General features: G+C 28.1%; 1 protein-coding gene across 1 annotated transcript in view; it reads left to right on the forward strand.

The window, feature by feature from the left end:
* Window positions 1-3,285: 3,285 nt before the first annotated feature.
* The window catches only part of LOC100167844 (ras-interacting protein RIP3), a 55,672-nt gene continuing 31,808 nt past the window's right edge, over window positions 3,286-27,149 (forward strand). The window contains 1 exon segment of the mRNA XM_008181076.3: window positions 3,286-3,672. Coding sequence (XP_008179298.3) covers window positions 3,636-3,672 — 37 coding nt within the window. The 5' untranslated portion in view covers window positions 3,286-3,635.

A 27,149-nucleotide genomic window follows, 5' to 3' on the forward strand; every position in this document is an offset into this window, starting at 1 on the left:
CAATGGGTCATGTATGAAATTGACTATAGTTTGTGATCTTTGTAATAAAATAATAATCATTGATACATCACCTTAGGGTATATTTTAACCAGTATTCTGAAATTTTATAATTCTTGTTAAAAATAAACACAAACTGTATTGTGGTCGGTAACATACAATAATAGTACGTCCGCCCTGTACCGAAATACTTCATAAGCGCTCAACACGCACGCACCGATCAACCTGTCTAATTCGTGTGTGGTGGTGTTATAACTTATAGCTCAACTAGCATTGGTTGGGTTCGCCGCGCAAATACTAGTGAGCTATGTGGTGTAATGATGTGTCTTGGTGTGTTTATGTGTATGTGTGTGTGTATTGTGTATAGAATTAAACTAATACTAATGAATAATAACACAGTTTCTGGTAAAAGGTATGATATAATAAACAATAATATAATAAATAAACTACGGCCCTTTTGACCCAACAAGTAAAAATATGTATGATAATGAGCTATTGGGCTCAACCAAGTGCCAGTTCGGCACAACCAGATATAATAATAATATACAATATAATTAGGTAATAATTGCAAGTGTATAAGGAAATCACATTAACAGAAAATATAAATGGTAACTTTTAAAACTGCGTAGCCCTTATGGCTAATCAGAATAAAATATAATATAGTAGGTAAAGTATAACAAAATTAAGTTATGGCCCTTCTCTATATAATCTACATATATTTTATTTCTTAATTTAATTAAGTTTTTTAGTGAAATAGTTTAAAAATTAATTTTTAATTTTTTTGATTTTGAAATTTTATAGAGTTTATTTTTGTGAACATTTTGACTTTTCAACATTTTACTTTCATTAATCTCATGATTTTTAATATTTTTTTTTAGTTCATAGGTAAAACAGCAAAAAACCGGGTTTTTTCCCAAGCGGCGAGTCCCCCTCTACGACTAATGGGTATATCCTCACGGGACACTGTATTAACCATTTAGATAAACAAAAACAATTTTCTTTTTTCGTAAGCTGAAAAAAAACCATGTATGAGCAGCTACCTTTTAGCTATCTATAGCATATAGGATTTGAAAAATTAAGCTATAAACACCCTAGAAGCTTCAAGTTATCTATTGATATAACTTTTATTGAAAACGTTCCAATCGTTTTCTGAAGCTATTAACTTCGAATGAACCAACATCCAATTGTAGTTGTATAACCCGATTTCACCCGAGAAAAAATTATAAAATAAAAAATTTTGATTTTATAAGTGTATCTTGGTTTTTGTGTACCTACCTACCTCCCGATGTAAACATTTACTCAAACACACTTAGACAAACAATCATTAACAGCCTCCACAATCACATCCACATCCCACATTTACTTCACCCGCTGTCACTGACGCCACCAATAATTCTGTTCTCATCTGTAACCAGTTATCAGTCATTCTGCAATACAATTCGATATTTGGTATCACCTGAAGAACTTCTGTACTAATCCTCTGTAAATGGCCTACAAATCTATCCTAACCTATCTAAACATAATATACTCAATTCATTAAAGCTTATCGAAAAATAATCAATAATCAAACATTTAAAAAAAAAAAAATGCAAATTTCCATACATATTAGGTATCACTATTCACTAAGTGAAAAAAAAATCATACCGTATAGTAATAAGACACCTTCGCCGTTATTTATACACGCTATAATAATTTATTCCATAAAATATAGTTTAAAATCCCAAGCCTTCTTCTCAGAAGTCTACAAAAGTTTTTCATAGTCAAACAACGATATCTCTCCCTCAATTTTTTTTTGATGTCGAGGTTTCGCCAACTAACACAAGTATATTTAAAACTGAACACATAAAAACAAAATTTGAATAGATACCTACTAAATCATTAACCAAACATAAAAACATACGACCTACCTTACAAACTACATACAATCATAGAAAATCTAAGGTACATTTCTTCTTCATTTTACTTTGGCCAAGTTCCATTTTAACAACAAAAAGTAATAGATAAGTCATATAATTTATAATAGGTAGTTGTAACTATACAGTATAGAGTTACATGGAATAACATATCTTATATGAAATAACCCGTAATAAACCAGTAAAATATTTCTCAATTCACATTGATCCATTAATAAATTATGAAACTATTATCGAAGTATAATCGTTGTTGCTTTTACAGTTTTACTAAATAATTTATGTTCACGTGCGTGTACTGTCATATATGGCTTATAGTTTATATAATATTTCGATGTTATTGTATGATCATCGTAATTAATAGAATTACAATTTCCAAAGTAGAAACCTAACATTATACGTGTGTATTACTTAATAGTTATACATTGTCTAAAATCATTTAAAACCTTATCTCAGAGCGTTTCTCCAACTTTTTTTAAACGAGAATTGATCCTTTTTATTTTATAGTAAACATATGTATCACCCATAACTCGTCAGTATTGTACTGATCGTATTGCTGTGTTACTGCATCATATTTGTAATATTTTGGATACTGTGCTATATTTAGTAAAGGCAGGTGGAAATTGCTAAGGATGGCGTGTCCTGGGGGCGCGGGTGTCAAAATATTTATTAAAACAAGTTAAAGAAATAAAAATAAAATATATTTTTTTTATTTTACCAGTACAATGTTATAACTATTTTTAAAATATCCAAGTAAGCAATAAATAGCTTTCACAGCTTTTTAAATGTTTTTTATGGTTGAATTTATAATTTATTATACCGCACGCATATCCCTATAGCTTAACTTTTTATATTTTTTGGAGTAACCTTATTTTATTTTATATTTACAACGAATTAAAATGTATAATGTCTAAAAAAGGTGTACTTACATAAAAGGTGTTTTAATCTTAAATCAAAAATTAAGCTAACAAAATAATTTTATTTTTTTTCTAAGCCACATTTCTCATACCTTGAGTAATATTACTCGATATTATCGGTATTTTGTTGATGGAGGGCTACGATATAATAACTGTCTGAACTCCAGTTATTTAATTTAAAATTTTAACATTAATTGATGAATATATGTTTTTACCTACCCTCTGCAGGTTCCGACCTGGTCGTTCGGCATCGATTTCTCATCGCTACTCACCAATTTACAAAATAATACGAATCGTAATACATAGACCAAACCCACCTGCGTCTTATAATGTATAATAATAATAATAATATAATGTAGGTATACGGTGCGGCGGCGGTGAAAGGACGACGACGTTCTGTGCCATATTATTGCCACCGCCGCAGCGTACGGTAATAATTACCGCTCGGAACCGACTGCACTGACCCGAGAGCCGGTCTTCGACTGTCGAACGCCAACTTTGAATCCCGACGGATCTCCTCCGTATTTTTTACGTGACCGCGTGTGCGCGTGTGGGTCAGTGTTGTATCGAGCAGTCCGAATGGCTAGTTATCACCGGAGCGAACCGTTACCGTTCGAATGCTAATCACCTCCGCGTTCGTGACATCCGTTCGACGATTGCTTCTTTCGTATACATTTTCGTCATCGTTGTTATTGTTTAGTGATACATTTTCGTCGTCGGTAAGAGGAGTATTATAAGAAGTTCGCCATAATTTTCGTGGACCGAGTGCAATTACGGAAGTGACAGACCAGACCCGTCGGACGTCATAACCATGAGGATTCTGCCGTACGTGTTCCTCCTGCTCATGGGTGAGTTGTTTGCTGCACGATACCATACCATTATCGTTATACCCAAGTTACAAACGTGTGTTAAAAAAAGCTAGTCTGTGATAATTTAACGCCTGTGTGCATTATTGTGGATTTACTATATTATATAGTGATCGTAAAGGTAGAGATTTAGTATCAGCTTTATCAAGAGCTTTCCAGAAAAGTATAATACTATAATGCAGGTACTCCTATATATTCGAGTATATATTATACCTAAAAATGTAATATATTTATTATGTTCCCTAAAAATGTCATTTGAGTATTAGAATTTTAAATATTGAATCAACAAATTTTTTTCGAATTCGTTAATTTTCGAATTTCTCAATGATAACCATAATTTGTTAATAGACACTATGGAGCGTGGTTTTGAAAATTATTTAAAATTGAAAAAGGTATAAATGATTTTAACTTTTAACATTACAAGTTACAATACACCAAAAGGTACCTATATCCCGCGCTTCAACGCTGTTCGAAAAGAGAATACCATCACCTTACTTCTGTTTCAAAATAGTTTTTTTTTTTACTTTAATGAACTTTTTAATTTTAAGGCATTATTAAAATATTAATCGAATGAATACATTATGACATTTTTAAATTATTTTTTACGTTCCCAATTTGAAAAAAATATATGTCCCATGATATTATACCAAATAACAAACTAATCTGATACAACAGAAACACGAATTATATTATAGCGTGTGTATTTGTATAATTAAATAATGTATGTAGACGATATTACTAAAAAAAAAGTTAACCGACTGAATAACACGCTATATTAGAAACAATATACGTTTACCACATATTATTCAGAATGGTTTGTATAAAGCAACCCATCAAAATAATGACTGTGAGATATTTATCAGTATACAATTTTTAGGTTTTTTTTTAATAGGTAGGTACAATTTAATTTAGGTATATCAATGTGTAATATTTGAATGTTATTAATTACAAAAATATACATATTTTAAAACAATATAATATATTAAAAATTTGTTCTTTTTAAGTACAATATTGGATACGATTCGGTTATAATTGTTTCCAGCTGCTAAATATTCTCATAGAAAATACGTTTGTATTTAGATTAAAAACACATTTTGAGTAGTTTTTTCTAATAAATTAGTGTAGAACGTAGACATATAGATATTAGGTATTAGTTAATATTTAAATGTACTTACAAATTACGTGCAGTAATTGTATTTGCGTTAAAAAAAAATATATTTTTCAAAACAACGGCCAATAAGTAATTAGGTTAATTAATTGTTAATTTATTTCTAAATGCTAATTTTATTTATATACACAATAGAATATAATATAAGTATGTATCCATATAAAATAATTTAATTATTTTACAAATATTATAACAAATGTTAATTAATATGGGTATTTGGGTATTTTTATACAGTGATACCAAATTATGAAGTGCCAATATATGTGAAAAAGAAAGAAATTATATTAGGTATATATTATAATTTGTCAATTCGAATAATACATAATATTCGTAAATACATATGGTATACGTGTTACGTATATACACGTCTAGATATTATATAGCTAATAACTTTGATGTACCTTAATATGAATACAAATATACTACTTCCGTGTAGAGTAAAAATAGGTATAAAAATGTATTAGCATTGTGATATCATTTTAATTTTGAATTGATTAGTAAAGTATACTATTATAGTAATGGATGTGTTAAATTTGAATTCAATAATAGAAAATAATTGTATACCTACGAAAAACGTTTTTGAGCAAAGAATTTATTACAAAATAATATATTTTATGATATTATTGTAATTTATTTTATTATCTGTTGTTATTTAGACATTTTTTAATAAGCAAATCCTTACTAGTTTATGTTTAATGTTTTTTGACTCACGACACTGTTAAGAAAGCGGAGACGTACGCAAGTGTAAAGTCTTAGCCTTCTAGGGTTCTAACCCCCCTGAAATTACTTCTTTCTACAAAAAAAAATTATTTACCGCCATAATAAATAGAACTGTTGATCATTTTTAATAGTTATAAAATCTAGAATCATAGTTTAAGTTTTTTTTTTTGCTGTTCTAAGAACATTGCTAAGCGCCTGTCATAATCGCTGTATCAATTATTATCCCGTGTTTATATCGGCCTCATAAGGTTCTAATAATGTACTCTAATTTATGATCTATATATGACTAGGTTAAATATACTCTAATTGAAGTCTAAATTTGAAACTTAAACTCTATTATTTGTTTTAATCAATCATATAAAAATCGGTGTTATGTAAATGGGGATCCCTAACCGAACTAAAATCCTGAGTACGCTACTGAATGAAAGGTAAAAAAAATATGAAAAATAAAAATTATAGTTTTTACTATTTTAATTAATTCTATATTGTAACATTTCTACGATAATTATTAGGTTTTAACACATTAAATAGGTACCTACATTATTTAATCTAGTAAGTACCTACCTACTGTAGTAAACGTGGAATATATTTTTATTCGTTTCCTATAATTTAATTTTAAGTCTACCAATGTAGGTATTTATAATGTATAATTATTTTAAACTGCATAGGCATTATATTAACCTATATAATATATAATAATATATATCCGTTTGTCATATTGTGTTTGTGAAAAAAATTGCATCAATTATTATCACTTGTTTTAATTTTATTTTCAATGGTGTATCTTACCAATTTATTTTACGCAGTTAATAGCTACGGTGTCCGAAACAATTGGTTTGAGAAATGGTAAAACGACTACCGTTTGATGTCACCGATAAATAATAGCTGTCCTTTATTACCATACACGTGCGTATTGCGGTAGGTACCTACTCAATGCCCGAGAGAACGGCCGAAATCGAAATCTATTGTTCGGACTTTTACTCACTGCGAATCGATTTATATGCATTGCACATTATGAATGTTCATATAATAATTTATTAGAAACCAGCATTTTTCGGATGGTGGATCTGAGCTGTAAACGTCGAGAGGAGTCGGTTAAACACGAGGTTAAACATAAAACTAGTGCGGCACTCGTTATGAAAATAATGTGACGATAATCAGAAGGGTGTGGTTCGGGTGAGTTGTAAAAATATTGTTTCAGTTTTCAAGGATTCTTGCAATGCACCAACATTATGCCAACTGATTTCATACAATAGCTGATATTTAAATAATAATAGAATCTCGTAATCGACCATAGGTCGTAGACACCTACTGAAAACTGAATTGAATAGAATCATAGGAAAATACAAACAGAGTACAGACGCACGACAAGTAATAAAAACCGTTGATGGGCATGTCCGAATCACGTGCTCCCTATATGCATGACATGATCACCGAACCTAAATATATTATTGATGATACTATTGATAAGTTATGTTGTAGACGATTTCCAATATTGTGAAAGTGTTCTCACCGTAGGTACCTACTGATTTTCGACGAAATCTAATCATATATATTGCATGTGGACGGAAATAAAATGCAGACACAGATACGTATAATAATAATAATGTTAACAACCTTTTTCCGAACAATAATAATTATTGAACTAACGGGTTATAGGTCAGGTTGTCGGCTTATATTGTGCGGTGCGTTATAAAATAAGCTTCCTAAGAAGTATCTGTTTGTAATATTTATTGAAACAAATATAATTTAGAAATGAATTTAACGATTAAAGCAACCAAATTATAGGACAGTGAATCGCGAAAAAAAATTATATTTGAGTAAAATACAATATGGCTAGTCTTTTTTCTTCAGAAATTCAATATACGCCGAGGGGTATACCTGCTTAAAATCATAAACCACCGACCTGGATGTAATGCATCGTCTTTGTTTTCACGGCCGAGCTAATCTTGAAGTTTCAGTATAATTAACACGAGAGGCTAAGTTAATATATTTTATATATATTAAAAATTACTCTATTTATGTGATATTACAAACCCAAGTGCTGTAGACCCTTTGACTAAAACAATAATTATTCATGCATTACAAATATTTATATTATGTTATTGCGAAAACAAATTGTATAAGGAAGCAGATATTTTATATTGTACAATAGTTTATATTTTTTTTAAAAGCCAAACTAACAGACTTAATTAGCAATTTAATTCTGAACTTGCTCCATTTCTTAACCGCTTCATTAATTTTCGTACCGCTGTATTACATATTCTAATATTCTAATATAATATAATATCTCATAATATAGTTTATAATTATTATACTTCTAAAGCAGTAAATTTAATCATCAGCGTAACACTATTAAAATTATTTATTTATTTAACTGTCAAGACTAATGGTTTTAACCAAGAGTACCTACTACAATAAAAAAAAAAATTTTAAAGGAAATTTAGGATCGTACCTGTGTTACTTTTTCAGTGGCGTGTGCAGGATTTTTCAAGGGGGGGGGTTGTAAATGAATCACAATTGTTTTTTTTTATTTTGTTCAGTATAATAATTTCACACGTTTATTTAAGGTATTTTAAAATATTTGTATAACTTCAAATTCCCAACTTTTCTGGTAGAATAAATGCTCTAATCATCATTAACGTCGTAAGATTATCTGTATTTTATCAGTTGTATGTAATTTTTGAGCTGTAATAACATTTTATTAAAAGTTAATTAAAAAAAAAAGACTTAATTTTATTACCGATTAATTCAATAATAGTACCAGCGAATGAATGTAAACAAATGAGCATATTGTGTTATTTTATTTTATATGGTAAAAAATGTAGGTAGGTACCTGCACTTAAATAATACTTTTTACATAGGTATTTAAAAACTGTTCTGATATTACTATATGGACAGTGAACATGCGTGAATAAATTATTTTATAAATTATAATATTTAAAAGATTACTTCATATTATAATATAAGGTAAATTTATTTATTTGTAAATTTTATCTATTTCTTTTTGTATATATTTTGTTGGTAGGTATATTTGCGTTTTTATAATATAAAGATTAATAAACATGTGTATCACAATCACTACCTATATTATTATGTTATATTCCAAGTAATTGACCTAGCGAAATTCCTATGTATATGATAATTATTTTTCAAATTATTATTTTCTTAAATATTACGTTATTTTCTCTCTAAATTAAGCATTAGCACTGTTTAGACTCCCTAATTCGTTATTTTATTTTTTGGTACTTATCAGTTATCGCGACTACCACGCCGGTGACGTGACTAATATAATATAATATGGTTTTCTTTGTACCTATTATAAACTATTTGCCTTATTTTATAATGATCTAATGGATTTGTATCAAAAGTAAGTTTATTATAGCTTTATTTTCAAAAATCTACATATATGTAATGAACGTTTGTTATAGGTACTTAAAGACTAATTTTTTTAGTAATAATATATTTTTAATATTTATATTATGAGTAAAAATATTATTTTATCATGCTATGACGTGTTTTATTATGTTTAATAATTAATTGGTAATGGCATATCAGTATGTTAGGTAAAAACTGTTTTGATAAATCATACATCTCACATCATACAATAGCATCACTATTGAAAGAATGTATCTGTATAATTATAGTTACATATCATAAACATTACAGTTATAATATAATACATGTTCACGTTAGGTAGGTATATATTTTAATTTTATGGTATGTACATTGTACATACTTCATACTTGGACTCTTGGTATTCAATGATATATATAATAAAACATATTTTAGGAATACTTTTCTGAATTTAAAAAAAAAAACGGCTTTAAACCTTATTAAGTTTAGTAAACATAACAATTATAACATTATATGAAGAAAATTTTAGCTTAATGTTGGTAATTTTTTGTGTGATAGAAGTATACCTACCTACTCAAATATCCGTTACAGATTAAATTAAATACAACATTGATCATAATATGTTTGAACATGACCAATAACAAGTAGGTAACATTATCAATAGTGCAAGGTCAAATAGTGACTATTACAATTTCTGAAAAGAAGTCCCTAAAATTTTGTTTCAGAAACTATATAAAAAATATTTTGTGAAAGTATATATTAACAAAAGTAGCTTGTCGTTTATCACCTGTGTATACGGACAAATATGTATATTATTATAGGTACTGCAGGTCCGGTGTCTTTGAAAAGTTCGTACATTTCTGCTACCACATAAGAAATATGTAAAGCATTGTCAAAATAATTTATAATAAAACAAACACTTTATTTATGAAAAAGTAATACTACATGTTGTAAAAACCTGAATTAATCCTATAATATGTATTGGTATTTTACATATAATATTTGTATTATTAATTAAGTTACACAGATATAAATAAATACATGATTACCATATTATTGTTTATTTTATGGTAATATTATGTTCACTTGACAATTTTTATGCATTTTGTTCTGGTCAAACTGTAAACGGAAAACTGGTTCGTTCACTATCGTTCACCATCTCGCCACATATGAATGCAGACTACCTACTATACTATTTATACTAGTTTCTCACTTGTTAAGCTTAAAATATAGGTCAAATAAATTGATAATATTATTCAAATAAATCATACTTCTGTAAAATGCAGCAATAGACCGTTATCTAAACCATCTTTTAATTTTTGTAAAATTTTATTTTAGCAAAATATTTCTTGGAAAACAAATACTTCTCAAAATAATATTATTGATACAGTTATGTACTAAAATGATTTGGAATGTTTACAATAATTACGCAGTTATATAATTTAAAATTTAATTTTTTTTAATTAAATATTTTCTCAAGATACGCAATAAATAAATAATCTAAAAAATAAAATTTAATGGATACAAAAGCAGTTTTTTAATGTTTAATCAACTACTGGTCAGTTTTTTTTGTAGGAATCACATAAAATTGCAATTGGAGATTGGACTACCCAGAGTCATCTTGTCGTTCTTATTATAATTTGTATACGGAACTAAGATGATATTATATTTTATTCTAAGTTATATGAATACATAAATTCTTGCATATAATATAAAGTGACTTGTAGTCCAATATTTAAAAAAAATGTATAGTAAATGCGTACGAATGTAAAAAAAATGTAAGTACATACATAACTGTATACACGTGGTATATTGATGCTATCTGTGTTAGATTTTTAATTATAAGTATATATTAGGATTATAACTTTACTCATACATATACTTATAACAATACATATAATCAGAGCGTATCAAGAACACTTAAAAAGTTAAACTTTATTGCACATACGAATAATAATTAATAACTACAGTTTGAATAATTAACTCATATTTCATCAGTGTCAAACAAATTAAAAAACTAACACAAGTCGGCGGTGATAGTTTTGGAAAAAATAATTTTATAATTTCCACTCATAATGATTTAGTCTATATATTTTTAATATTTTATAAATGTAAGAATATCATTAAACTATATTATTAATGTAACTCACTTATTATTTAACTCACTGTTACTTTATTCACAATTATCTCTATTATAACTAACTCTATTAGAAATACACATAGAAATTGGACAATTTATCCATATATAAATAAATAAAATATAAACGTTGTATGTATATATTACATATAGCCATATAGGTACCACACATACATGTTATATAGTATACAAAATTACAAAATACTGAACTTTACTGATTTTATAAGCAAGTCATACTTTTTTTTTAATTATTTATTGATCATTAAGCCCTGTAACTATGGCCATTAGAAGTTTTGTTTGTTTGTAGGGGAGGGTACTGTAGGTTGGTTAACACGTTTGGTTTTGGTTTTTGGTAGAATTTCAAATTGGGCACCCGTAGGTTTCTGCCATGCCCAGAGTTAGTTGCCTGCCCATAGAGAAAACCGCCCGTGGTCGAGATTCGAACCAGCTACGGTACGTGTCGGAACCGACGTCGTAGTTCAATCGGCCACTCCAACCCCGTCTTCACTCATACTTTTTATTTTGAGTTATAATTTGATAATTCTATAAAAAAACCTTAGCCGTGCTGTTTATAGCAAGTTGCTATCAAATATCGTTTTATTACAATGCAGTAGTATTATAAAAAATTTACCTGTAGTTTTTAAAAAATACTGTTAGGTATAGGTATAGGTATACCTGAAATAAATATAAATCTTATTTTGTTATGTATTTTTAATGTTAGAGTATAACAATACTTATATTACGATATACATACCTTCATAATCCACAACTTCATTAAAATAAAAAATTACAATACTTAATAATTTACGGTTTGTAAAAAAAAAAAACTATAAGCGTCACTAACGTTGTTTTGATGTTTTAAAACAGCTTATTTCTAAGAACATTAGAGAAAATTAACCAAGTATAATATGGAAACATAATGCATTACTGGTTTTTGCCGTATAATTATATTAGAAAGCTAATCAACGAAGAAAGATAAACGAGAACAAGAAATCGGTTTTATCAAAAAAGGGAGAAAAAATATAAACCTCGGATAGTTACTACCTACCTACATAATATAATATGAATATTATATTATATTATTATTACGTCTAATGAATATACAAAAATATCACAGCTGCTATAAAAATAACTACATTAAACTCGTTTACGCGATGAGATATTATTTTAGATTTATCATTACTAATTAAGCGATATTTTATAATAATAATAATAAACTCGTGGCGACAGTTCAACAGTTGTCGACTTTGGTCTTATTATTTTACCGGTATTCGGTCCACACCCGTAAAGATGTTATCGGAAATGATAGTTTGGCACACTGGCCTATAATAGTGTTCGTATATATTATTATACTTGAAAGACGTTCGTAGCAAATTATATTCTGAGGAGTTGTTTAACGATGGTCACTTCTACTTCTGCTGCAGAACACGTATAAGGAACGAACAAACAGACCGAATAAAAAAACTTTATAGCTTAGATCTATACAATATTATTTAGTAGTCTTTGTGCAGTTACCTATACAGTTATAATTCTATGATGCCATTATTAAATATTAAAATAAGATCACGGGTACACTGATAACTATGCACGATTTTTTCGTACACGCAAATCGTGAAGGACGGTAACATTATAGATTTTACGTTATACGTATTACCTACGTGTAAAAGATATCATTAAAATCCGGTGCATTTATCAAGTGCTTTGGTGTCTTAGTCCTCAAATATATAATATAATATTATGTTATATAATCATACGTTTAGTGTGCGACTCATAATAATATATAGACTATAGACACATACATTACGTACAGGAATTATTATGGTTGCTGACGCGCTATCATGTCATGGGAAATAGACCGCGAGCTTTTCGGACAACACTCCTTACCCTATCTAGAAAAAGAAAGATTTGTGTTTAATACGTCATATCGATGAATATAAGCTATAACAATGTATGGAATAATAATCTCACGAAATGGCGTTTTTAGTGGCTTTTAAGTCTTTATTCGGCAGTCGGCAGGAACGAATCGTGAGATAATAGATAGAATAGGGAAATATACTTCAACCATAATAATATTAATATTTGTTGCGCCAGCACCACCCATTGAAAATTTTTTAATTTTTATTTCATCAATAATTAGCACGCAATTAGCATGAATTTGCATGATATCAGTGTCCCCAGAATCGAAAAAATCATGCTAAATGTGTGCTAAATGAAGGATATGTAAAATTATAAAAAATTCCTTTTTTTTGGTTGAGAGGTGCTGGAAACATTTCGCTAGCACCGCCCATTGATTTTTGCGATTTCGGGGACACTGATATCGTGCAATTTGCAAAATTAGTCTTGAAAATTCATCCTAATTGCGTGTTAATTATTGATGGAATAAAAAATTAAAATTTTTCCATGGGCGGCGCTGGCGCAACGCACGTATAATATTATGTAGGTTGAATTTCTAATATTTCAGAAATTATAAATACCAAATTTATTTTATCAATTTAATTGGTTACTTGTAATCTTAAATTTGGAATTTTAGAAATCCAATATAATATTTATTCGAATTACGAATTTAGGTATAATTTATTTTTGATAACCGAGAATTATCTGAATATTGTAACGACTTACGATTCGAGGCTTCATATTTTAGGGTTTGATGACATTCTACCTCAAAATAAAACTTATACAAAATTGAAGTGATTTTCGTACTTTTTTATTCTCCGTATTATACTATTATCATAATATTGTTAACGTTGACAACCCTAGGTGTGGATTTTTAAAAAGTATACATACCAAACTGTGAGAAATTTAAATACATAGGTACATTTTGGACCAATCACAACTCGTGGTACCACTTTCCTGTACATTTATACTAAAAACTACACGAGTGGGTAATAAACTAATATGTGTTTGGTTTTATATATAAAAATTATTTGTATAGAGCAGGTCGATGAAAATAAGAAAATAAAACGGAGATACAAAGTGTGTACGTATTACATTTTGTGGAATGTGAGAGTCAGAGTGTGAACACATAATACACCGTATTGATCCGGGTAGTCGATATAGCTGTTGTGAAACTTGTTGTGGACACGTGTGTTCAGTCAACTCGGATGATTACCAATACCACGGTTCGTTCTTTTTACATAAATATTAATTACCTACTAAACGTTTTGACGGTATAAATACCGTTTTTAGGTTGACATCATCAATGCATGTAAATATAAAATACATACACAACTTTTCGATTAATAACCACACTGCATCAGCACTATTATAATATGCAATCATTAACCTGTATAAACCCGGTATTGTTGTCGATCGTAGTTAAACAGGACGTGTACTACGGCGAAGAGAAATGAATGTAAAATATTATGTAGATTCACAGACATTTACTAACACGTTCTGATTATAATGTTTGTAAATATATGTTCGTATTATATATAATGTATATATTATATATATATACTAAAACGCTCAATCCCGTAGAACTTTCTTGTGCGGATATACTGTTGAAAAAGTGTCAAAAGCACACCCGTTAATTTTGAAAGACGAACCGTCGGAACCATACGCATAAAAATATAACCAATTGCGATTCGTTCATGAAACACGATTCATATACCACAGATATAATAATATTATATTATGTTCGTCCGTACCTAACGTGAAAACACGGTGGGAGGTGACCGAATTATGACTGGTTGTTATTTTATACAGCAGTCGTGGTCTATGCGAAACGTCATTATCTATTAACGACGATCTATTTAACATTATATTATGAACTCTAAAACACGATGGTAGGCAATATTGTTCTGTTTTCGGCAACTATTTCAAACAGTGAATTTAAGTCTACCTTTAATTGCTATGCTAGCGCCGACGGTATAGTTGTCTACAATCAAAAATCGTATAGGTATAGAAAAAACAAAATAATTACCTACTATAAATATCTATCACGTTTTATTATGTGGGACGTTTCTTTAGTCCACGAATTTCTGGTTTTTTAAATTTTTTTTTATTATTATTTATTATACATTATGTAATAAACGAAACGCTAATAATTACAATAAAGCCTTTTGCGTTTACTATCATATTATTTTTAATTATAATAATATAAGTATACAGGGATACTGTGAAATACATATTTTGTATGCACATAATTATTAATTAGGTATTGTTAAACTGCATGCTGTGAACTCCAGTCGAACAGATGAGTCAGAAACTTAAAATACAGTGTTCGTGTCATATTCAAAATGCATATATTATATATGTTAAAATATTATAGTCCTGATATATCAACTGCAGGATTCAGCACGCGTACAGCATTACAAATAAATTATGACCTGTACTCTAAGTTTAAGGTTAAGTAAGGGCCTAAAGCAAAAATACCCGATAGTAACAATAACGTATTATTAACGCAATATTTTACCTACGTATATCCTTATAATACAAGTCTGAAAATGTTTAACTAATTTGAATATGAGTTATGCCATGAGGCATAAGTAATTGAATACACATTCATATATACATACACATTCATATGTCATATAATATACATATTACATATACATTACGCATATATAATATTTAAAATGTCGGTTGTGACGCGCACCATCACTGGTTTGAACTCGGTCACGGGCGGCATTTTTCTTCGGGCAATCACTGTGTCCAGAAAGACAGAAGCTGCCATCCCCCACCCGGGTATGGCAGATACTTACGGGTGCCTACTTGAAAATTCTGCCAAAACAAACACACAAGTGCTCAAAACCTATAGTAACCTCCCCACAGTTCCACAGGCTAATGACCTCAGTTGTCAAAGCCTCAAGCCCCCCCAAAAAAAAATTTTTAAAATGCAAACTGGTTTAAAATAACCATTTAAAGTTTTGAAATAGATATTTTGTAATTTCAAGAACCATTTTACAGTCCCACAAAAAATATATTAATGACTAACAATTAGTAGTTAATAAAATAATGACATACAACAATAATAAAACATTCAAGTTACACAAATTATGTAAAAAATTGGAACTATTATATAATAATTAAGTACTATTTTAATTTAATGAATTCAAGAGTAATAATAATTGTCAATCAAAAATTATTTTGTATTGGTTTTAAAATATTAAATATATAATTATAATTATTTTATGGTTTAATGTCAATAAGATTGTTATATAAGTATAACTTGTAAAATAAGAACATAATATTTTATAAGTATTGCCCACACTTAATTAAAATCTGTTGATAGATTGATAATACGTAACAGATTATTTTGAGGTTATTTATATTTACTAAAGTATTTGATGATTATCAGCGTCATATAATGCTAATATGGTATAATAAATTATATTGTAACGATAAATTCCAAAAATATTATTTTTTTTATTCTACCACAAAATGTGTTCAATAAATTGAAACTTCCACAGAATCATTTTTCTATAAGCCGTTCATGAATCATCAACTAGTTTCAAACAAAATGTTATCATTTATATACAAATTTGATTTAATAAAAATTGTAATTTTTCCTCTAAGATTAATTTATTAAACTATTTTATGGATTGATTTCTTTGTTTATAATATTGTCAAGAAAAATAAAAGTAAAAATTATACAAGCACTCGATCATTACAAAATATAGCCTTAAGAGCGTTCCGAGAATATGGTTTTCTGATGTGACTTATAGTAAAGAAATATCAGTTATTATCAAAGTCGTAGAGTTGTTTGTCGAGTTCCAAAGTTTGATGCTTAAAATGCTCTCATTATTAAAATAAAAATGAAAAACACTTAAAATTCATCATGAAGAAAGAAAATGAGTCTACTAAGTCAGTTTTAGGATTGATTAAACGGAATAGTATATGTTAAGAAAATATATGCGTTACCCTTACCTCGACAGACAAAATGATTGATTGTTTCTGAATTTATCATACAACCATACAATGTATACCTAAACCGTATAATATTACTCTTAAATCTCTTTTTGTTATGTGGTTGTATTTTGTGATTTTTATCAAGGCCATCTCTAAAAGTCTTAAAATAAATGTAAGAAGCGTTTTAGTAATGTAGGTTAACAGATTATTATCATTTATCAGTTTAGATTTAAAGGTCGATAATGTAATTCGTATATGAAAGTGTATAGCATTCAGTTCACATGTAATGTGAAGAAAAAGCAACCCATTACAGTTAACGGAATAAGTGCTCTCTGCTGTGTCGTAGTTAATATCACAATATTTACTGTGTCAATGATTTTATAATGCTGTACATGCAAAGTCTACCATAGTCACTAGTGATTATCTTTTGTATTACCAAAAACGTTAAAATGTACAAAATAAATGTGACATGGATTATAAAAGACTTTTGAACGTTTTGAACAAATAAAACGTTCTAGAACATTTTATTTATTGAAGTCTCGCTAATATTCAACACTTATTAAAATATAAAATAGTTTTAGTGTTCTACATATTTGTATTCTCCGTGTTTGATAAATTCAATTTTGCTGATAGACATGATTTTATGTGATTATGTAAATATGGCTACGATTTTATTATTACATTTTCCTGATAAAAAAAATAAAACATGTAAATATAATTTAAAAATAGGTATATTTATTTATATAATTTGATTATTATTGGATATTACGTTTCATAAAATATTTAAAAATGTTTTTAAACAGTCTCTATGATGATATATTTATTTTATTTTTTTCGTAATTCATCGGTACCTATAAGTTTATCTTACTTTAAGAAGTAGAAAAAATAACCACGAACAAATCTGACTTACAACAATCTAAAAGCACCAAGTTTAGTATAATAATAATAAATTATATTGAAGTTCTACTAATGTTTATATTTGTATGCACCTATATAGTATAATATAACGAGCGTTATGAATTCGTTTACCATGTACAATAGCATCAATTAAAATAGTACAAAATATGTACATCTGTATATATGTAGAAATAGAAGGTAATAGATAATATTTATGTCGTACCCAAATAATTTTGAATAGAAAGTAGCACGACGTATCTACAAACGATAATTTCATCATTATAATTAATGTTTTCTGATTATATTTAATTAGTCCACTGCTTTAAAACGGTTCAGAAGTGCCTAACGTCTGTGAAATATATATTTACGCAATAAAATGTTAGAAAATAAATAAAATGAAAAAGATGAAAACCTAGTTATATCAATTATGTATTTAATATATTACTGATTAATACTAATTAGGTATTTAAGTGTTATTATATTTTAATGTGGGATGTTTAATCTAATAAAGTCTAAGTCAATAGTCACGAATATTGTCAAATAATATCTGATAATTATAATTCCTCGTAGTAAAAACTATGACTCTTTACAATCTATTAAATTTATTTAAATCATTAAATTAGCAGGCACCATCTAAAACAATTAACATATATGTGTGGTCACAATATGATACCTATATACAGCTTCCTAAATATATTATGTGATATAGATGATCGGTATGGGATATGCCGAATATATAAAAGTTTAATATATAATAATGGTTCTATGTTTTTATTTAATTTAATTAGATTTATTTGTTTATTTTATTAAGATGTATATTACTATTTTACAGTAATCGACTAGTTATGACTTAAAATACCGATATATTATATATAGAAAGCTATAAATATGTATAAATATATTAACAACCATACAAATTCCGTTGGCGGTGCGTAAAATATTACCACATAAAATAACATATTTACATAATATGGCCTATGGGTTTGTATATAATATATAAAGTATAAACAGATAGAACCAATATTAGAATAGAACTTATATTAGATTTAATCTAGAACTCGTGAATGCTAGAAGAAATAATAGCCTTACCAAGAAATAATATGTTTATAGGTATCTAATATAGATATTTTATAAGTTATCATAACATGAAAACATATAGTTAGTTAGTTACTATAGCAGGTTCTATGTTCAGAAAAATATGTATTATTGATTTGTTGGTTAAAATAATACTGAATTTATTTTTAATTTATATACTTAACATTTTAATAGTTGTTTGTAACGTACCTAATTGACCTGCAATTGTGTAGGTGGTCCCACATTAAATTTTAAGTGACCGTCATCGGCAGTACAATATTTTATTTAATAATTAGGTTCAAAAGTGTCCAATAAGACATCGGAGAAAGTGACCGGTTATTCGTATAGCATGCATTCCAAAATATGTATGTTCGACAATTTAACGGGTAAAAAGAAAGAGAGGAGCGAGAGAATTATAGAAACGGTGGGTGAGGGAAGAGTGATAGAAAGATATATACGACATACAACAATAATATGTACAGGGAGGGCGAAGGAGAGAAACAGGGAGAAAGAAATACAAATCATTAAACTAGGCCTTGGGTGAAAGCTATATTTTTATTTTAATCACTTACGTAATTACGTTTTTCATTCCAAATTCTTTAAAAATTGAAATTGAAATAGAATAAAATCAATCAACTGGATAAATACATAATTAACTAAAATATAAAAATGACGGTTGTTATATCCTTTTAATTAATAGCATAATCATTTGTAACCATGAAAATTATTTGGAAAATGATGTTAAACAATAAACACGGCATAATTTTGAACTATAACAATTTTATAACCAACATTACCTACCTAATGGTTCAATTTAAGATACAAAATTGTCACTGTAAGTACTCGTAATTTTCCTCATAAACAATGGCATTCTTTGTTGCATTGCATAAGGCAGAAACCTTTGCTCGATGACATAGAATTTGAACTATTGTATGAAGAAAACAAACAAATGTAAGTAACTTAAAATATGTTAAACATATACAGATACTTTATCTCGAATGTACTCATCGACCCAATAATATTTAGTATACTTTACATTATCTATAGTCTACAAAACTATGTATTCTTAGCTCATGTAGTAGAAATATTTTAACGGTTACGGTAGGTAAATAAATACGTGTATGTATGGCAAGGTTTTCACTACTACAAACCCGGATGGTCACCCATCCGAGAGCTAGTAGCAGCGGGCGTTACTTACTCTCAGTCGCATTACACGACTGGTAGCAGTCATCGCGCCAAGCCAAGCCTTTGTTAAGATTATAATGTAATATTTACAAGAGATTGTACGTACGTTTAGATTGTACTTTGGAGTACATAATAATATTATGAGTGAACAATTATAAATATAATTGATCTATTTTGTATATTTATTTATTTATAGTTTATATAATCCTCAAGGGTCGACTATTTTAATAAATATTTTCTGTATCAAAATTCTGTTGTCAACTTGCACTGGTTAGGGGTTATATTACGAATTGAGCACGATTTTCAGAAATAAAATATCTTTGAACGTTAATGTGAATGTAAAATTGTTAAGTCATAGTATAGATTAAAATCCAAAATTGTCTTCATTATTTTGTGGGTATACAATTTTAATTGGTTTACCGTAACTAATACCGAGCCGTGGCATAAATTATTTATTTATTCAATGGCTCAATAAAATGTAGTTGACCTATCATAGGCTAATAAATCATGTTACTTAAGTGATCATAGCTCACTATTGATTCATTAAATGTTTAGTGAATGCAACTAGAGTATTTAATTTTTTTGGGTTTTTTAACTTTCATAATAAAAAGCAAAAATACATTTTCATATACTGTAATTTATTTTTGCAGTCAAGAAATTGTTATTTTCAGAATGTATTTTTATTTATACACAATACTCAGAATTTCAATTTGATATTTTTTGAAACTGTTGTTAATAATATTTACTTTTAATAAATCAGCTTGATAAAACACGTCCAAACACAAATTTAACATGGCGTATAATAATTAATAATCGAATGTATACGATAAACATTGTTCAATTTTTAAACGGATATCCGGATATTGTTAGTTTTTTATTTTTATGAATTAGTGCAGCTTCCACGATAATATTGATGTGACTATACACGATAATACTGATTTAAGAATATGGACGGCTTGCATTCTTTTATACGCGTGGAAAAATGAACTTATGAACGTGCTACCCTAATCACTTTTTGCGCATATATCGATCGATATGAAATGTTGATCCTTGCAATTTAGGGACAATAATGACTGAAAGACCCTTTACGAAAAGTTATCAAAAAAAAAACTCCACAATTATTTCCAAACTTCTACTGGTCACCGAACACGACTGCGTTAATCAATTCGACTTGACCGAATTCATTGCTCGTCATTTCCTCGGGGGTCTAGAAATTCCTAGACAATATTTTATTACAATAATAATGCTCACCGCTTACCGTATTCGGAATTTTTTCCAAGAAGTTCGAGTTTACATGTAATTCTGGTGGTATACTATACCCGCATACCACGTATACGGTAACTTATAGATAGTCGTCCACATTTGAATATTGTACATTTCGTATTGGAAGATGAACGATTGAGAGAAAATATAAATCTGAACATTATTCGTGCACACTGTCTTAAATATTTAGATCAAGTATCTGACTTGCGTTTTGAAATCTAAAAACACATAATACCTACACGCTAATATAATATAATATAGTATAATTATAATATGTGTATTGTGTAGGTGTAATTATATTATACTGTTATGTTTACGTGTATAAAATATTTCATTATAATCGTATTAAATAACATAAATTATAAAAAAAAAATATATAAATTAAATAGTGGTAGAATACCATTCTGTATTAAAATTGGTTGAAGTTAGTTGTAATCAATATTGTTCTTTAAAAACCGTTTGTATGAATGACGTGTGTCCAATATGATATCGATTGTCAAAAGATGACCCATATTGCGTGTGCGGTCAATGGACATATACCATTAAATGGCGCACGTCTTTGTCGTCGTCGTTATTTATTATTATAATTTCGAAATAAAAACATGTACATAATATTAACCTTGAGGTAAATCGGTGCAAAACCCAAGGTTCCATTTCGCTCGTATGTGAACATATACATCACACACTCACGTGTTGTATAGTCGGTAGACTTGTGTGAATACCTATACATATAGTATTATATATAAGCTGTAATACATCCTACCGTATGCGTGTGTGTCAGGAGTTAGTGGGAGTCCAAGAGAAAGTACCGTAATTTAAAATGGTATCCACACGTGGTCATACATGTTCATTTTTTATCAATCTATTCAGCATCCTATTTAGATATTTATAACAACGGTCGTTTTACCGGTATTCTGATCCCCGAACTTCCGATTTTTCAAACAGAAACTTACAAGTTATAACCTGCAATGTCAATAGTCAATGTTAATACAATGTTATTCTTCACTTAGGTCACGAGTCGCTCATGAACCTAAATGGTACTGATGTCATAGAATACGGCTAGTAATATAAGGTAATAAATTGTAACTTGTAGAGTACCTACCTATTAATAATCACTATTTATCTCAAAAAGTCCGAAAACAACTCAATGTTTTTGAACAAATTTCAATTGTTAATATCTAACCCTAGTATAATATATTAATTTATATACATAAAGCTTTATAATATTTTCCGAATTACATAGATATATGCATAGGTCTATACAATATAGACCTATTGTATTAAAGTCTTTAATTATTTTAGTAGGTATATTTTGTTAAAAATAATACCATCATTTTATAAATCATGACAAATAACTAATAAGATAGGTATCATCACAGTATTTTGATACGTATCCTCTTTATTCGCTCTTTACTTCGCCTTAATCATGATTTTCCACTATTTATATTTAAATAATTATTATCGGTTATCAATCATATACATACATATTATATAACATACAACAAAATCAACCAATGAGAAGTGGAGAACTACGACATGGGCCCGAGGTGAAGGAGATGCGAATACTGTTCAAAACTTACTTGACGATATACCTACCTATATAATTTGTCATGATTGATGTACATATTTTTGAGATATTATATTACGATTCTGATTTAAGAGGGATTCTTTTTTTATTCTATGACTGCAGGCTGTACAACGTACGCAGAAGTATAGCTTGTGAATACATAGGCAGTCAGTTTTATACGATGAGCCTGAAAAGAAAATATTGGATACCTCGATACATGTCTATATAATAATACACGTCTTTTGGAAATAACTTAACATTGAAAATCTCATAGCAATTCACAAGTAACATCATTGTATATGAGTTTCTTGATTGGTTTTTGGATATAGACTACAATCGTGTAAAAATAATGAAATATAATATAATTCACCTTATAAAATCATTTTTGATTGCGATATAAAATACTTTTCAAAAAGTAATACCATTAACAAGTAATGATATTATTATTTCTTTATATTATATAGGTAGGTATCATTATTTTACGTACATGCAGGTATTATTAAAATGTTTATTGTTATAATTTACCAGATTAATAACTTTTCTTATTTTCCAACATTAAATGTGGATTTTCTACGGATGTATATTTTAACCAGGTATTTAAAAAAATAAAAAATGATTTATGATAATATTAATTGTTTTACATATTCTACTAATTATATTATTCAATAATTATAGTTATTATGATTTTTTTATATCCGTTATAATATACTATTTGTAAGTAATTAAATATATTATACGTATACTGTGTTAGTATGTTAGTATATTATTTGAATGCTAAGCAGCGCTGAAGTCTGTAAATATTTCGTTGTACGCACCGTCCTACTCCAATAACTTGGTTAACAGTTTTCTCTATAGATGCATCTTACAAAATACTAACCTAGTCATGGCTTTGCGATAGCTAAGTGTCCAAAGCTAACTGTGAATTGTAATAGCTATATGGAAATAATGCATAGGTAAAGCTAGTGTTTCGACAAAATAAAACATTTTCATTTTCTGTGGTTATTTGAAAACCAGTTTAATATTTATAGGTATTCGGTTTGTATACAATATAACAGGTACATGGAAGATAGATTGATAAAGTCACTATAACTTCAACTGAATATTTTAAGCTGCATATATGATACCTACCATATGTTTGTATTATTCGTCTTCCATTTGAAATAGTTTATGGTACAAAATATAATATCACTAAAACAAATAATAAAAAAATACATGTTTATTCTATTCATATTATCAAGTATGGTTCAAAAATAAAAAAACTTCAATTGTATTTGTTAATAATATTAGGTATACATCGATCGTTAGGTTCTATGTTATTAAGTATTGGAATTTGGGGCCAAGCAATGTTCAAACAGCTTTGTGCGGCGGAACCGCAAAGAAAAAAAAATTTAATTTGGAGTTCGGGTTGTTAAACGTATACCGTTATAACCGGAACGAGACTTACACAGAGACATTGCAAACAATTAATTTAAACTGGTTTGCCATGTGAGTGAAGGTACAACTAAGACAGTTGATAATATTACCTATGTAAACTGGTTCAAAACTTTGTTAAACGTTCTAAGTAAAATACATATAAATTAATTAATAAGTATAATAGGCACTATAATAGATTCATCAATATATTATGTATAATATATATTATGTTTAAAATCGCAACTAAAAATCAATTATCATTTATCGCAATATTGTATAATATCAGAAAATTATTTAAATGTATATTGCGTTAATTAATCATAATATAATATAATAATAACATAATATTGTGTTTTGAATAAACTATAGTTTTCATATTTCATATTAAAATTCAATAATAATTATTAACATAATGAATATTTATTATGTTATTAATCGTCTATAAATAAAATATATACTTGTATGATGTTGTAATGTGATCCACTACATTGTAATAATATACAAATAGAACTTGAGCATTTATGGATTATTCTCCCATGATAAATTTACAAAACAGAAATTTCAAGGTCAATCGCATTAAAATTTTAAAGGGATATTATGTTTCAGTGTATTTGTAGAACAGAAAATAAATTATAATATAGTTACATATGTAATTTTAAACTGTGGTATTGTATCAGAGCTTTCTATTACTGATCCAGTCACGTTTTTAATTTAATAATAAAAACTGATATTTTATTCTCTGGCGATTGTGTAAATATTCAATTTTCCTAGCGGACACGGTTTTTGTTTTTTTTATCTATCTTGTTTTTGAACAGTATTCGTCATTTGTGAAAGCAGTTTTTAAACCTTCGATTCTGGTCAGCTAATTGAATCATTGCGTTAATTGTTAATCATACATATGATTTAATAATTTATAGCTTCACCTCATAATGATTCATTCACTAAAAGTATTAACATTTCTGTTCTTAATGCACATTATACAACAAGTTTTTTGATTGTTCTCGTAAGAAGATTAAAATATAGTCTTCATTATCTTATAAAATATTATAATATATGTGTTTTTCCAATTTTATTTTGTATCAAGTTTATCTAATGATTTATTAGTTTATTACCGTCTTTGCAATAGAAAGTAAATTTACATTGCCTAAATCGTACGGAGCTTGTGAGATTTAAATAAGGAAAGTTGAATAGGATAGATGTAGGATTATATTTTATAGTAAATTTGTTGGTGGAATGTTCTATAGACGATAGGTACCTAAGTGTAAAATATGATCTGTATCGAGTTACTGTGGTACGATTATAATAGTATAATAATAACTTGATATATATCAGTACATCACACGCGTTTGAATATTCAACACGATTTACGGAAACTGGTTTTACTTTTCATCGGAATAAAATATTATGGAAAGTAAAAATATACAGAATAATATAACATTATGAACCCATCAACAAACGTTGACGCTGTAAGCCTGCAATTCCGTCTTAGTGTCTAATGTCCTACATCATGGTATACCTATGTAGGCAGTATACCAATGTATAATGTACACCTATGAGTATATTATATTGTAAAATATATTTATATCTATACAGTTTACCTACACCAGCTGTATATACTTATACATCTGGTACGGTGTTGATTTTTTATTTTTATTCTCACCCCATCACACTACTTTCTTTTATGACTCGTCGTACTCATAAGCATAACCTATACGGGGCACACGAACAGTGATCCCTAGTATACAATACATGTACACGCTCAACCCGCTAACTAATCCTGGTAAACAAAATTCCAAACTGCAATCTGTCATCCTCACTTAAAGTTGTCAGATAAAAGGAAGAAACAAATTCACTGAAACCCGCATTTTTAACCACTATACAAACATTTGTGTATACTTTCTCTGCGCTTCATACGCGTAATGTTTAACTCACTTACTCACACACACAGGTACGGGCACGTTTTATAAATGTAGTTTTAAAGTGTGGTACGAGACTTTCGACAAACCAATTGTGGTGACCATGGTTCGATAATACGCACACACGTGAGATACGTCCAAAACGAGTGAAATTATATGGCATGTCATGCGGTTTGGATTCTCATCAGGAGAAAAGAAAAACTTTATCGTGGAAATTATCATTAGCATATCTTTTATATGAGACAGTGTATACTTTTTAGTTTTTCACTTAATTATTGACATTACAATTTACGTACACTATAATATTTTGTGTTTAAAATTATTTGCACAATATAATGACAATATTAAACGTTTTCTCACTATATATGATTATGTGTACAATATTATTGTTGAAAATTTAAAAAATATTAATATTACAGTTTTCATTATTTCAAATTACCTATAATAGTTCAAACTTAAAACTACTGTGTGTGTGCAATCTAATGCAACTTTTTATTATCATTATTATTAAAAATATTTGCAATCTATAGTAACAGTGCATAATGAGCTATTATTAAATGAGTCATTTTTAGCATAAAAGAAACCATATAATTAATAAATAATTTATTATAAACACTCGTGTGAAGAAATTGTTGACTAACAAGTAATAATAGGCAACAGCACCTCAATTTTATTTTAATTTATTTATTGTTAAATGAGTTTCTGTACATCGTTCGATGAATATTTAAATTAATACTAGTTTTGTGTTCATCAATTTATTTTCCATAGTAATATTGATAAAGGATAACATTTGTTAGAAGTGAGATAAATGGGTCGAATATTATCAACTTAATAAGAGCTCTAAATTTGTTAATTTAACAGAAAAGTTGTATACTAATATGTATGATGCATAATATAACGATTATTGTTTCA

Source organism: Acyrthosiphon pisum, chromosome A2, assembly GCF_005508785.2.
Source record: "Acyrthosiphon pisum isolate AL4f chromosome A2, pea_aphid_22Mar2018_4r6ur, whole genome shotgun sequence".
NCBI lineage: Eukaryota > Metazoa > Arthropoda > Insecta > Hemiptera > Aphididae > Acyrthosiphon > Acyrthosiphon pisum.